General features: G+C 40.1%; 1 protein-coding gene across 1 annotated transcript; it reads right to left on the bottom strand.

The window, feature by feature from the left end:
• Positions 1-683: 683 nt before the first annotated feature.
• lcat (lecithin-cholesterol acyltransferase) lies at positions 684-10899 on the bottom strand. The gene is made up of 6 exons (XM_041267951.1): positions 10720-10899; positions 7765-7921; positions 6879-6994; positions 6172-6267; positions 5403-5627; positions 684-1905 (listed from the first exon to the last, which is right to left on the bottom strand). Exons 1-6 carry the CDS (start codon positions 10859-10861, stop codon positions 1376-1378), a joined length of 1266 nt encoding a protein of 421 aa, XP_041123885.1. The 5' UTR covers positions 10862-10899; the 3' UTR covers positions 684-1375.
• Positions 10900-13627: the final 2728 nt, after the last annotated feature.

Genomic DNA, 13627 nt, shown 5'->3' with positions numbered 1-13627 from the left:
TTCTTCGTTTCAGTTAGATGTGTGCTGTGGTTTCTTTATTGTCATAGAAACAACCACAGCCTGTCTTGTGTGCTGGGAAACCTGGTGTGGTGTAACACCCCCATAATCTCATGCTGCATCTTCCAGTTAGAGTACAGAGCTGCTCTGATACACAAGAACAATTGCCATGTACTACTTTAGTGAGGCTTGCATTCAACTATCCTTTGTAAAAGTTTACCACAGTAAATGTGCACAGTAATTGTTAAGTTTTTCTATTCTTTTTCCAACATTTACAACAATTTATCATAGGTTGCCATATTGTTTAGTATGCTTTGTCATACATCTCTAGGCTTTGCAATGCTTACCTGTGCTTTACCATGCTTTCCTTATGTTGTATTACTCTTTGTTATGCTTTTACCATGGGACATTTATAAGGGAACTAAGGTTTTAAAAATTCTGCCAATTACTTTTCATTGTCTCTGAAGGTTCAACAAAGCAGGGCTCACCTCCGTGTTTGTCAACAACTACTGGAAGTCCACCATGAGAGACCCTCCCTTTGTAGAACATTGTAGTTTACATGTGCAATGTCTTATCACTTTTTAAAAAAAAAAGCTTTATAGTGTTGTTCCGATATGTAATATGTGTTTCGAAGTAAACTACACCTGATTCTCAACAGATACAAGGAGGCAATGTGCATTTTGCTAAAGCTTCTTTATTGATTGTCACTCACCCCACGATCACAGCACAGTCGCTATCCCCAGGATTATGTGTGAATTATGGCAACTTTAAATGTTAGTTGAATTGCTTTCTTACATTCCCTAACTATTGTGTGCCATTTGCAATCATTAGAAGTGGTTATTAAGATATTGTTATTGTTCTCTAAATCTGTCAATACCTGGTTTTGTGCTTGACAACAAAAATGTTAATAGCTCAGTATTGGTCAAGAGGAGAAAGAACCATTGAAAGTGATTGCAAACACCCTGTGCTTTCCTGAATAAAGCTTGTGGAACCCACTCACATTTTGTCAACAACCCAGTCAAACCCTTACACAAGAAGTACAGATTACGATTTATACTTTTTATTTAGATTACTACCATAGCTATTAAACACTCAAAAGTAATATATTAAAACATTAGTAAATAATTAAATGACACCAATTACTAATTATGTCATTTAATATATTCATTTTTTTAAGCATTTTTTTATTTTACCAATATATTCGTCTTGAACAGACCTTGCCATGCCAATAACTTCAAAAACGCTGTAAAACTTATATTAGGACAAATGCTTTGACAAGTGATTTTATTGTTATTGACCCTGTTACATGTTATTAGCCCCAATACTAATTATTTAAACAGTGGAGGTATTTAGTTCTGGGGGCAGGGTGGTTTGTTTATTAAGGTCCTTCGTAGTTCCCTTGCAGTATCTCCTGGATGTATGTGAGGCTGATGTTGGAAAAGACAATGTCCAGATGAGCCGTACCATTCAGCTCGATGATGTGGACTGGCTCCTTCTGCTTTCCCACCCAGAGCTTGCACAGCTCCATGCTGCGGGAGCCAACAGTGTCATCCCCGTCATCGTACAGGATGTCCACAGGGTCCGCGTTCGGGAAGTTATCATCATAGATGTAGGTGACGGGAGTAGGCAGCCCTGTGCCGTACATGCAGTACACTGCCACACCGGGAGTGGGCAGCCCTGCGAGGAGGTCCTTGGTAGCATTCCACATGTACCAGCCGTCCTCGAAGTGGATGTCGTTGAAGAAGCGCTGGTAGTCCTGGTAGGTGTAGTTGTAGGTGGGTGTGGAGATGTAGACGTGGTCAGTCGGCCAGGCCAGGTCACTGGGGATCATCCAGGGGTTGGTGGTGGTCATTCGCTGCTCCTCTCGGATTTTGATGTTGGATACAAGCGGGATTCCGTCGTTTTCACCTGCAAAGTGAGGCACATGACAGCTATTACTCTGCTGGCAGTACTTTGGATTGATTTGGATTTCCGAACGAGAGAAGGCCATTTGGATCACCTATGTTAGTTTGGTTCCTAGTAGCTGACTGATCTCAAAACTTTGTCAAGTTGGGTCTAAAGCAGGGGTGGGGAACCCATGTTCCTGGAGGGCTGGTGTCCCTCCTGGTTTTTGTTCCAACTGTGCCCTAAATACCTAATTAGACTAATATTTGGTTAATAATTGGTCCAATTCAGTGCTTGAAATGCTCACTGGTACGGACAACCGCCACTCAATTTCAAATATTTAAGTCCCGCCACTTCTGAATTTAAAAAATTGGAGTAGCACTTTGGCGCTTATCACTAACTATCTGCCCGTTTTCTTTTCCAAACTGTCAGCTGCATTTATGTGACTTTCTAGTTGTTACTTTGTTGTCCCAGCAGCTGCTGCAAGGTTTACATCACAGCAGAGCATAGACTGCAACTCCCAGAGTGCATTACAAAACAACTACAACTCCCAGAATGCATTACAAAACAACTGCAACTCCCAGAGTGTATTGCAAAACAGAGGGGGGGATTTATTTTGAATGGTCCAGGTCAAGTCTCAATTAGACGCAGTACTGATTAGACGAGATGAGCTGGACAGGGAGAGAGGGAAAGAGACAGCTGGACAGGATGTCTGAGAGAGAGCTGGACAGGGAGATAGAGATGGAAAGGGAGACAGAGAGAGAGCTGGGCACTGACAGGGAGACAGAGATAGAGGTGGAAAGGGAGAGAGAGAGAGAGAGAGAGAGAGAGAGAGAGAGAGAGAGAGAGAGAGAGAGAGAGAGAGAGAGAGCTAGACAGGGAGCCTGAGAGTACTGTGAGTACCGCCACTTTTTTTCCAATTAAGTAATTTACAGTGGCCCTCCAGGACCACGATTCCCCACACCTGGTCTGAAGGATCCAAGTCATTAGATACCCTCACCACTCTTTTAATTCCTATGTCCTGGTTTCTGTGCTGCACTTAAAGTATTGGTTAGGGATAACTAGGTCAACTCCTTTTAATGACTTTAATTGTGCCCAACCCTAATTTGGCTTCTATGCTAATTAGATTCAGCCTGTTTTTAATAGTTCAGCCTTTTAAACTCTGGGATTAATCTGATTTTAATGTCTTGGTTTTTAATATACAGTGGCTTGCAAAAGTATTCAGACCCCTGACCAATTCTCTCATATTACTGAATTACAAATGGTACATTGAAATTTCGTTCTGTTTGATATTTTATTTTAAAACACTGAAACTCAGAATCAATTATTGTAAGGTGACATTGGTTTTATGTTGGGAAATATTTTTAAGAAAAATAAAAAACTGAAATATCTTGCTTGCATAAGTATTCAACCCCCACACATTAATATTTGGTAGAGCCACCTTTCGCTGCAATAACAGCTTTAAGTCTTTTGGGGTAAGTATGTACCAGCTTTGCACACAGTGTCGGAGTGATTTTGGCCCATTCTTCTTGGCAGATTTGCTCCAGGTTGTTCAGATTGGTTGGACGACGCTTGTGGACCGCAATTTTCAAATAGTACCACAGATTCTCAATGGGATTGAGATCAGGACTTTGAATGGGCCACTGTAGGACATTCACCTGTTTGTTCTTGAGCCATTCCAATGTTGCTTTGGCCTTGTGCTTGGGATCATTGTCCTGCTGAAAGGTGAATTTCCTCCCAAGCTTCAGTTTTTTAGCAGACTGAAGCAGATTCTCTTGCAGTATTTTCCTGTATTTTGCTCCATCCATTCTTCCTTCAATTGTAACAAGATGCCCAGTCCCTGCTGATGAGAAGCATCCCCACAGCATGATGCTGCCACCACCGTACTTCACTGTAGGGATGGTGTGTCTTGAGGCATGGGCAGTGTTAGGTTTGCGCCACACATAGCGCTTTGAGTTTTGGCCAAAAAGCTCTATCTTGGTCTCATCTGACCACAAAACCTTTTCCCACATCGCAGCTCGATCATTCTCATGCTTTCTGGCAAACTCCAGACGTGCTTTCAGATGGTACTTTTTGAGTAACGGCTTCTTTCTTGCTCCCCTCCCATACAGGCCAGTGTTATGCAGAGCTCTTGATATGGTTGACTGGTGCACCATTACTCCACTCCCAGCCACTGGACTCTGTAGCTCCTTCAAAGTGATTGTTGGCCTCTTTGTGGCTTCTCTCACAAGTCTCCTTCTTGTTTGAGCACTGAGTTTTGAGGGACGGCCTTTTCTTGGCAGTGCCTGGGTGGTGTGATGCAGCTTCCACTTCCTGATTATTGATCCAACTGTGCTCACTGGGCTATCCAAACACTTGGATATTATTTTGTACCCTTTCCCTAATCTATGCATTTGTATTACTTTATCTCTAACTTCTGTAGAGTGCACTTTGGTCTTCATTTTCCTTCAGATTCACAGCCTTACCAATGATCCTTCAACAGTGGGGTTTTTATCCAGAAAATGTAACAGCGACTTTAATGGTTCACAGGTGGAGGCCAATGGTAAGGTAATTGTGTCCTCGTTAGGGCAATTTCTTTTATCGGTGCAAACTGGGAACTTCCACAGCACAGGGGTTGAATACTTATGCAAGTAATATATTTCAGTTTTTTATTTTTCTTAAAAATATTTCCCAACATAAAATAATGTCACCTTACAATAATTGATCTGAGTTTCAGTGTTTAAAAATAAAATATCAAACAGAACGAAACTTCAATGTACCATTTGTAATTCAGTAATATGAGAGAATTGGTCAGGGGTCTGAATACTTTTGCAAGGCACTGTATGTGTGGTAACTGAGCCCTCTGCTGGGCACTTTTACTATTGTATCCTCACAATATACTGTGACCCCACAACTGTGCAGTACAGAAACTATAAGGAATCATGATTCTCAGCTCCACCCAAAGCAGATCACTTTTGGGGGGGGGGGGGTTGTGTTCTGTTAATTCAACAATCTCAATTTATAATTAATTTAATTCCCGGGAATAAAATATTACAGCCAATTAGTAAAATGTAAACACTTTTATTTAATCCCAACACAGTGGGCTACAGGACTCTAGTATACAGATAGAAAACACAAGCAGTTTATTTTATACAGTTACATAGACTGTAAATGCATCAACAATTTAAGACAGAGAAAGATAGTGATCAATTACAATCTAGGACAGAGAAAGGTAGAGATTCCTTTTTAGTGTTGGTTACTAGGCATTGCTATCTCAAGCTTACTTTGCTGACAGCTAAACTGAGAACAGAGAGCATATGTGCAATAATATTAACCCCTAACATTCCAACTGCAATAAAAAAGGTACAAATAAAACAAATGGAACTACAAACCTTTGGGACTGATTCACCTCAAGGTTACAAGTTCTGTCTTAAAAAGAGAAGTAGACGGTTACAGATCGAGCTTAACAGGGGACTTAAAAAAGGCAGCTTCCCAGCGCGTCAATGAAATTACAAGAAACCGTCTTGTTTTTTTTTACTCACCAGAAGCGAGGACCCTGAGCGGTTTGACGACCCCACCCCAGGGAGCCCCCAGTGAGATGAAGCCCTTGATGTAGAGATCCTTCCAGTCCTGAGACTGCCGGTTCAGGAAGTACAGGATGTAATTGCTGCCCATGCTGTGTCCAAGCAGGTAAATAGGTCTCTCATACTCCTTGTACATCTCTTCCACCAGGGCTTTCAGCTTCCCAAAGTACTCTTCCTGTTCGTCTAGGAGCAAGAGTCAATTACACAGAGCTTGTCGGCCCCCATATTTGATTATATAATATTTAGTAGACCCAGATTTTGATGTGATACATCTGAAATGACTTATCAGATGGAAGTGATGTCACAGTTTAATTATTTACAGTTTAATTATTCTTAACTAATTATATATTATAAGACATATAATACAGGGTGCTGAGTTTCACCCACTCAAGATCAGAGTGGCCACTAAATGTATTCTACTGCACTATGAATTGCATATGGCATTGCACCTTCCAATACAGCCCCCAAGGAAACATCATTTAAAAAGTACTAAAAACAAGTGCTGTGGATTTTTTGCCGATATTACCCGACTCAAACTCCTTACTTCCTAATTATCTTGGTAACCCTGAATATATCAAAACAGAACCTTTTACATTTAAAATTAGACATTGTTTTGAAAAGAAAATGGAGTAAATGTACAAATAAGTGCCCTTATTCAATAAATTGCAAAGCAGTGCCCATGTGTCATACTCCAGATTGCTGTGTTGTCCTATTAGTTCATACTCACTGGGAGCAATTCTCCAGTCATAGGGAGCTGCTCGAATCGTTTCATTACGGACGTAGCCTGCGTTTACCAAATGCTCCACCATTGTGTGGAGATACCCTGCAAGAGAAATGCATAGATCAGTGATATACCAGATCAGAGCCAACCACCATTTCAGTCCTTCCTGTCTTTAGGATCCCCAGTGGCTCACTGTGTGAGAGTCATGCGATCAAGCGCATGCAGAGTCCAACTCGGTCTTGGCTGGGGAGGTTATGCATGTTTTTTGGATCAACTGAGAGTCTATGAAACCTCTTTCTATAAACTGTGGGAACCCATAAGATATGCAGAACTGAGCTTTGGGCTTCCGAGGCCAGGGGAGGAAAACTAGCTGGGGTGATTTCCCCAATGCACCACAACGACACCAACAGACAGACAGACACACAAAGGCTGGCAGGCATCAAACAGAGGTCTCGTCTGCAGGGTTAAGTAGCTTGACAACATGCCCGGCTTTCGTCGGCATGTAAAAAAAGGCAATAAACATTTTAGAGTTTTTGTTGGGGGATCCTGACTAATTCACAAAAAGCTGTTGGTCCTACCTGGTTAAATAAAGAACTTTTCAACTTTTAAACATGGTCAGACATGGCTCAGTTTTTACTATAGGAGTGAACTTCAATGTGATCACTGGCACCTGTGAAACAGAACTCAGCTAAACCCAATAGAAGGACACAAACCTGTTAATGTATGGGTGTCCAGAAATTCCACAGTGTATGTTTTCCCAAATCCTGGAACTCGGATTTCCACCCCTGGTGCATTGGATGTTTTGTGAGTTGTTCTGTTGTATACTATTCTGAAACATTATTATTATTATTATTATTATTATTATTATTATTATTATTAGTAGTAGTAGTAGTAGTAGTAGTAGCAGTAATAGTGGTAGTATTCACTGTGAGCTACAGAGTTTAACAATTTGATTAGCATTCTATAGCTAAACTATGTCAGTAACCTATAAACCTGCTGTCTGACATTGAAGAATGCACAACAGTAAACAATAGCTTTTCAAATGTTCTTATAAAAAGATTGAAATAAATTCGTGAGGGGTAAAACATCACACAAAATGTAATAATTCATCCTGAAGTAACCATTTTAAATAAATACAACCTTTGTTGTGACAATACAATGACAATACCATGGATTTGGAACAAATATTGCACAGTAGCCCTGATAAAGTAGGCCGAACAGTGGTACTGATCAAGTATAGTGGCACTACAATGAATTACTAATGCATGTTGTTTACCAGTTTGTATATCAAAATATGAAAAGATTATCACTGTGTTACCAATACCCCCTTAGAACAGGACCAACCTCTTTTTCAATCCTGCATATGATGACAACTTATATAGAAGAGATTGTTTTGGGGTCATTTCTTCATCCTTAGCTTCAATTAGGAGGTAAAACAAGTCAAATGTTTGTGTCATCATCTGTACCTTCTCTTAAAAGTTTTACTTAATTAGTTCATGATAAAATAAAGTAATCACTCAAATTTAATGCATATAGTTTACTTGAACCCCACCTCAAAAGTAGTTAAGCCCCTTTCGTTATCTGCGTGAAAGAGTGTACCTGATGTTATCGATCCAGCAGTCAATCCCTATAGGCATAAACATGTTGAGGTCGATCCAGATGGTGAAGAAATCCTCGGTCTTGCTGTAGCAGAGCCAGTGCACCAGATCAGTCTTGTCAATCCTCGCCTCTAGCTGGTTCCCCAGATTGCCAGGCACTGACCAAACGGGGGGGGGGGGGGGGGGTTGCATGTTTATGACATCATATGCACCATCTTTTAATTGTGTCTAATACAGCATGACCACATTGTATTGTATACACATCAGTAATGTATGCCTCAGCTTTGGAGACCTGCTGGGATGACAGTCCCAGCTACCTGGCTTCAGCAGTTTGGGCTCCAGGAATGCTTCCCTGCACAGATCTGTGGAATCTGCTTCACGCCCTCCTGAGGGCCACAATTACAGTGCTCTTTTAAATGTTCCAAGGTACATGTTAGAACACAAGAATATAAGCAGCCTTAGCACTCCATTTTCCCCTACAAGAGGTATCTCATTTAAGACTTTCTCCCATCTGTTGTTCATATTATGTACCTGTCAGCTAATGCCAACATTCAGATGTTGTTTCTGAAGATGGACGTATTATATCTTACCCCTGGCAGTGTTACATTTCATTGTTACGCAGTTAAAAAATAAAGCTATATATGGAATAACCCAGTAGCAGAGCTTGGTTTAAAGAATGGGTTTTCACAAAAGGCCAGAATTAATTAGTAAATACAAGACACAAGCTTTGTTTCAGATTGTATGGTTTATCTTGCAAGCTTGTACAATTTTACAATTCTCTTTAGATGTCACTGGGTAGCCTTCCACCTCTGTGATCTCACACACCAGCAAATGGCCCTGTCTGTTAAGAAACAGGATAAGATCTGGCTCCTTTGTAGCTCAAAAGACCCTTTGGGGTCTGGTGGCTGCTTCTATCTCATAGATAAGATAACAAACTGGTTTATTTTACCTGGGGCTGAGTGCCCTTGATTATGTATGTAGCTAATTAAAATACTGATTACGATCACAGGTACAAGTCTCACGCCTGGGTCAGCTTGATCTTCAAAGACTTAATTGTAAAGAGCTAGATTCAAACACAGGTCCCCAGAGGTGAAAGGCAAAATTGCACTTATTTTCTAAAAGGAAAAACCAAAATTCAGCAGTAAATGATATTTAACCTGCCTCAAACCGAAGTTCATTTTTCCTGTGGTGTTGGAACCAGTATATCAGAGAGAGAGAGAGAGAGAGAGAGAGAGAGAGAGAGAGAGAGAGAGAGAGAGAGAGAGAGAACATTCTTATATCCTTGTGCAATCATACCAAATACATCCCAAAGGGAGATAGCTATTTGTTCAGGTCAAGAGTTACTCCTAGAATACAGCAATGCAATGTAATGTTTTCAGGCGGTTCCTACAGTACATGCAGGTTCAATATATGCACCAACATGAGCGGTACCAGTTTCTGCACCATTGCACTAGAATTTTGGCAGTAAAATGAAGTACAAACATCCCTCTCTGCATTTCTTATAAATATATCATATTCAGGAGCACCACTGCACTTGGGATGAGCTGCTTGTTAAACGGGGACAATCTGTTTAGGGTTACCAAGCTATTTAGTCAGCAATGGGTAAAATGGACAAGCCCACCGCTGTTGTTTACCTGCCCCCCTATTTGTTGGAGGTTAGTGTATTTTCAGATGTTATTCTTATTGATAGCCATGTGAATTTCTACGACCCATTGTAACCCATTCCTTCAAATTCTTACAAGGCAGTTTCACAAGGTATTCCCATGTTTCTGTAAAATGCATCAAGTTGCTTCCTGGTTAATGCAGGTATCTTTCTTTAAAATGGACCCTGTCATTTGAATGAATTGAGGCGCTGTGCAGGAGCAACTTTCTATGTGATCCTGCCCAAATGGAAACACACGATCGCAGTGTTAAGAATAGATTTCATAGGATGCTTCTGCCAAAAACACAGTTACTGTTGATCATATCATTATCAATATTATCATATTATCATTCAGCTTGCTTTACCCAGCTGATCCTATATTGTAGAGCTAAGGCTGTAAAGTTGTTTGACTAGCAACTATATAAAGGGTAATTAGGATATGGAAAAATTAAACATCAAAGTAGGTAATGCAAGCATTGCAGATGAAACTCATATTATCTCTTATAGAATACTGAAGACCAGTTCATTGTACATGAAACTGAAAACATGACAACCTACCTCATCTGGAGTGCTCTTGTCTAATATCTCAGTAAGATTTCTGCCTCTAATTCAATTTGAAAAGTTGAAATTTGTGTCATTTTTGTCTTGGTTGTGGAAGCATGTGCTAAAGGAGTGGCTACATTCAACTTTATCAAAGTCTGACAGATCTGCTTTTGTTTTTTTTTTAAATTATTTTCTCCTCAATTTAGTTGTGTCCAATTATTATTTTTTTTAGGCTCAGCTCACCGCTACCACCCCTGCGCTGACTCGTGAACAGAGAAGACAAACACACGCTAGCCAAACGCTTCTTTACGTACTGCAGACTAACCATGCAACCACCTCAGAGTTACAGCATCGGAGGACAACGCAGCCCCGGGCAACTTACAGGCAAGCCCGCAGGCGCCCGGCCAGACTACAGGGGTTGCTGGTGTATGGTGAGCTGAGAACACCCTGGCCGACCTAGCCCTCCTTCCCCAGTCGGCGCTCGTCCAATTGAGAGCCACACCCTACGTACTCCCAGTCACGGTTGGCTGTGACAAACAGATCTGCTTTTGTAAACAGCAGCTTCTATATTTAACAGAATGTAAAGGATGTCATTGCAAGACAATTTAATGAGCCATGTGAAAGACAAACAAACAGCATTCATCATGAAATTTAATTCGCTGTTCTTGTCAAACTGGAAAGTGGCCCCTAGGCCACCTATGCCATCAGGGCATCCCCCAACCCTACTACCAGAAAAAGTTCCAGTCCATCAGCCCCTGTGGGGAGACTCACCCAGAATGAGGGGGACTGTGTTGTTCTCCTTGGGGCCCACGGGGTCGGGGCTGGGAGGGAAGAGGACATTGAAGAGCCAGAACTGCAAGGAAGGCTGGAGGAAGATGAGCAGCAGGGCCAGTGTAGAGAAGTGGCCAGTCATTGTGATGGCTCTCTGTCAATGTGGAGTGAAGAGCTAACAGCTCACTTATATGAGGTCAAAGTCTTCAGAGCAAACACCCTCATTCTCCCAGAGCCCCCACCCTCCCAGAGAACAACACACAAAGCTGGGGTTTCTGGTTGAAGTCCTACTTTGTATTGATCTACAAATAACTGATTTTAAATGAGAAATCTGTTCCACAAGTGCAGCGCTACCACAAATATTATCAATTTACTTTCAATGCAGTTTGACCAGGTGGGATATTTGTAAGGTTTGTGCAGAGACATCTGTCAAGACTTGTATCAGACTGAATGCCGCACTGGTCTTTGAGTCACTATTACTGAATCACAACCAAATATTCTACTCCCAGTCATTCTGGGTTTATTCTTTTGAACATATAGCTTCTTATAATTTACGCTGGTCAGAGTTGTTTTAAATAGTATTATGGGATCTTTAATGTCTGCAAAGCGGAAAAGTACCTCAGCTTTAATGTCTCCATATAACACCTTCAAAAGCACAGTGTGCACTAAATGAATCTATATACAAAAAATTATACAATTAATACAGATATTATATAACTCTAAAATTCAACCTCACAACACACTATTCCCTCTATAGACCAATGAGAACCTAACCACACTGTTTTTGACCCACTGATTCTAACAAAAGACCAGTTGTACTCATCTGTAAACCAACCTTAGCAAATATTAACTTGTTGGAATCAACAAGCATGATAACAGAATAACAGGGAGACAATTTAAACTGAGCCATTGGTTCACTGTGTGACCTTGGAAGAAAATCAGACAGTACAAGTATTAATTATTGGGTTTCTGACCAGTCGGTAAAGGGTTTGTGAGCTAATAGGGTTTTATGTGTTCATGAAATACAGTGTATTTTTTAATTTCTAACATTGTTATTTTAAAATTCTCCCTCTTAAGTGTCATTTCTATGCAGTAAATTACTTTTCCACTGAGGGCATCAATGAGCACTTGCATAATTCAAATGTAATTGTATGGTAAATAAGTAAGAAATACTTGTGCTAATTCTGTCAATAACACAGGGGGACTATGGACTACAGATAGCCAGGACAACGCTGATGTGATGTGATGAGGAAATGTATTTAATTTTTAATTACTTACTAAAGACCAAGTAACGTAATTGAATTAATTTGTTCCACCTTTCCATTGTTTGAAATCCAATATTGACTTCTACTTTTTCTCTATATCATTTATTTACTTTTTTTCTTTTTAACTTGCTTTGAGCCATGTGTAAACATCCACAGCAGCAGGAGAGGGAGCTGTTTACAGACACTGGAATCGGTAAATTTACTATATTTAAAAAATTTTGAATTAGGTTTTAATAACACTGTATTTTTTAACCTGTATTTTATAAAACGTGTTTTATAACTTTGCAAAGATGGTGGCATTTCTGACTTAATTTTATATTACACAATTCAATATAAACATTTAATTTAATTAGGTAACCTAAATATTTTCTTTTACTGCTTTTGAAATTTCGTTTCCATACAGAAAGTATTTTTATTTTTGTATTGTATTATGCAAAAATAGCTAATTGAAGTGAAATTTACATTTTGTTAAAGTGCATTGACATCTTAGTGCCAACGATTTATTCAGTTGTCCACTACCTTTTTGTGTGTGTTTGCACTGGCTTTATACCACTCACCTGTTTAGATGGAAATTCTATCTATCTATCTATCTATCTATCTGTCTATTTATGTAAATATGTGGCTGATGAATTACTGTGCCGTTGCATATTTTAAAATAAAGTACAAATAAAATAGAGAAACTCTGCATGGGAAGACAAATAGCAGGCAGTGAGAGACTGGGTGCTTTAATTAATGGAGCCGCTCAGAGCAGCACAGTGAAATAACCCACTTTACTCAGTTCCGCTCCCTCTGAGCTGAATGCTGCAGAGCAGGTTTCATCTGTGATCCGAGTGAGCGGTACTTAACGCTGTGTCTTTCCTGTTTCTTCAGTTATTGGGTGGTGAATGATGGAGGGGTTGCAGGAAAGAGAAGCCGCTCTGGGGGAGAGTGCAGAGAATGTGAGCATAGAGCAGGCAGACCAGCAGCTTCAAGAGCTGGAGGAGAGCCTGTCTGAGACGTAAGTTAACAAATAGCTCATTGGTTCATTATACCACATATGTATACCTGTCAAACATACCTCAGTTTAGTCTATTAACAATATTTTGTGAATCAATTACATTTAAACCAATATTATGAGGCCAGTGGAAATGTACTTCTTGGATCGCATGTATCTGTGGAAACTGTGTATAAGCTGCAAACAGCCTCAGATGAAGGTAGATTGTAGAGCATCTTTACAATCAGAGCCAGTGTTCAGGCACAGAAGCTGAGATTGTGAAAAATACATCATCCTTACTATATGTGCAAAAGCATTGTCAGAGAGCCTTGTAATTAGGTTAAAATGATGAAAGTAATATGAGTACTATCAAAGATAGTGGCTGTAATTAAGTTTAATTCGTGTGCTGCATGACAGCAGTTTCGAAGTCCTTGTAAAGTGATGAAGAAAAGGCAGTGCCCTTAATGCAAGGGGTAGTGGCCGGGCTAGAGAATAACAAAAAAAATCCTAAATGCAGCGTATCCTCATTTGTGTGCTGGTTTAAGTTTTTTCAGAATGCTTATTTTTGATAAATCTATTGCCTATGATGACCCATGAAATGCTTCTGCAATACAGACAACAAGGGGCACAGCAAAGGTACTATAATGTTTTTCTTTCTAATTTTGCAGTA

Source organism: Polyodon spathula, chromosome 13 (assembly GCF_017654505.1).
Source record: "Polyodon spathula isolate WHYD16114869_AA chromosome 13, ASM1765450v1, whole genome shotgun sequence".
NCBI classification, from domain to species: Eukaryota; Metazoa; Chordata; class Actinopteri; order Acipenseriformes; family Polyodontidae; genus Polyodon; species Polyodon spathula.
Note: the sequence above shows the minus strand (reverse complement) of the source record. Positions and strands in the feature narration are given on the sequence as shown.

Excerpts from the sequence above, each read along its gene's own strand:
- lcat (XM_041267951.1), bottom strand. The coding sequence starts at position 10,861 with ATGACTGGCCACTTCTCTACACTGGCCCTGCTGCTCATCTTCCTCCAG. Across the intron at positions 7,922-10,719 it reads CACAGTCCCCCTCATTCTGG|TGCCTGGCAATCTGGGGAAC; the intron begins GTGAGTCTCCCC and ends CCGTTTGGTCAG. Across the intron at positions 1,906-5,402 it reads GCTCAGGGTCCTCGCTTCTG|GTGAAAACGACGGAATCCCG; the intron begins GTGAGTAAAAAA and ends CTCACTTTGCAG.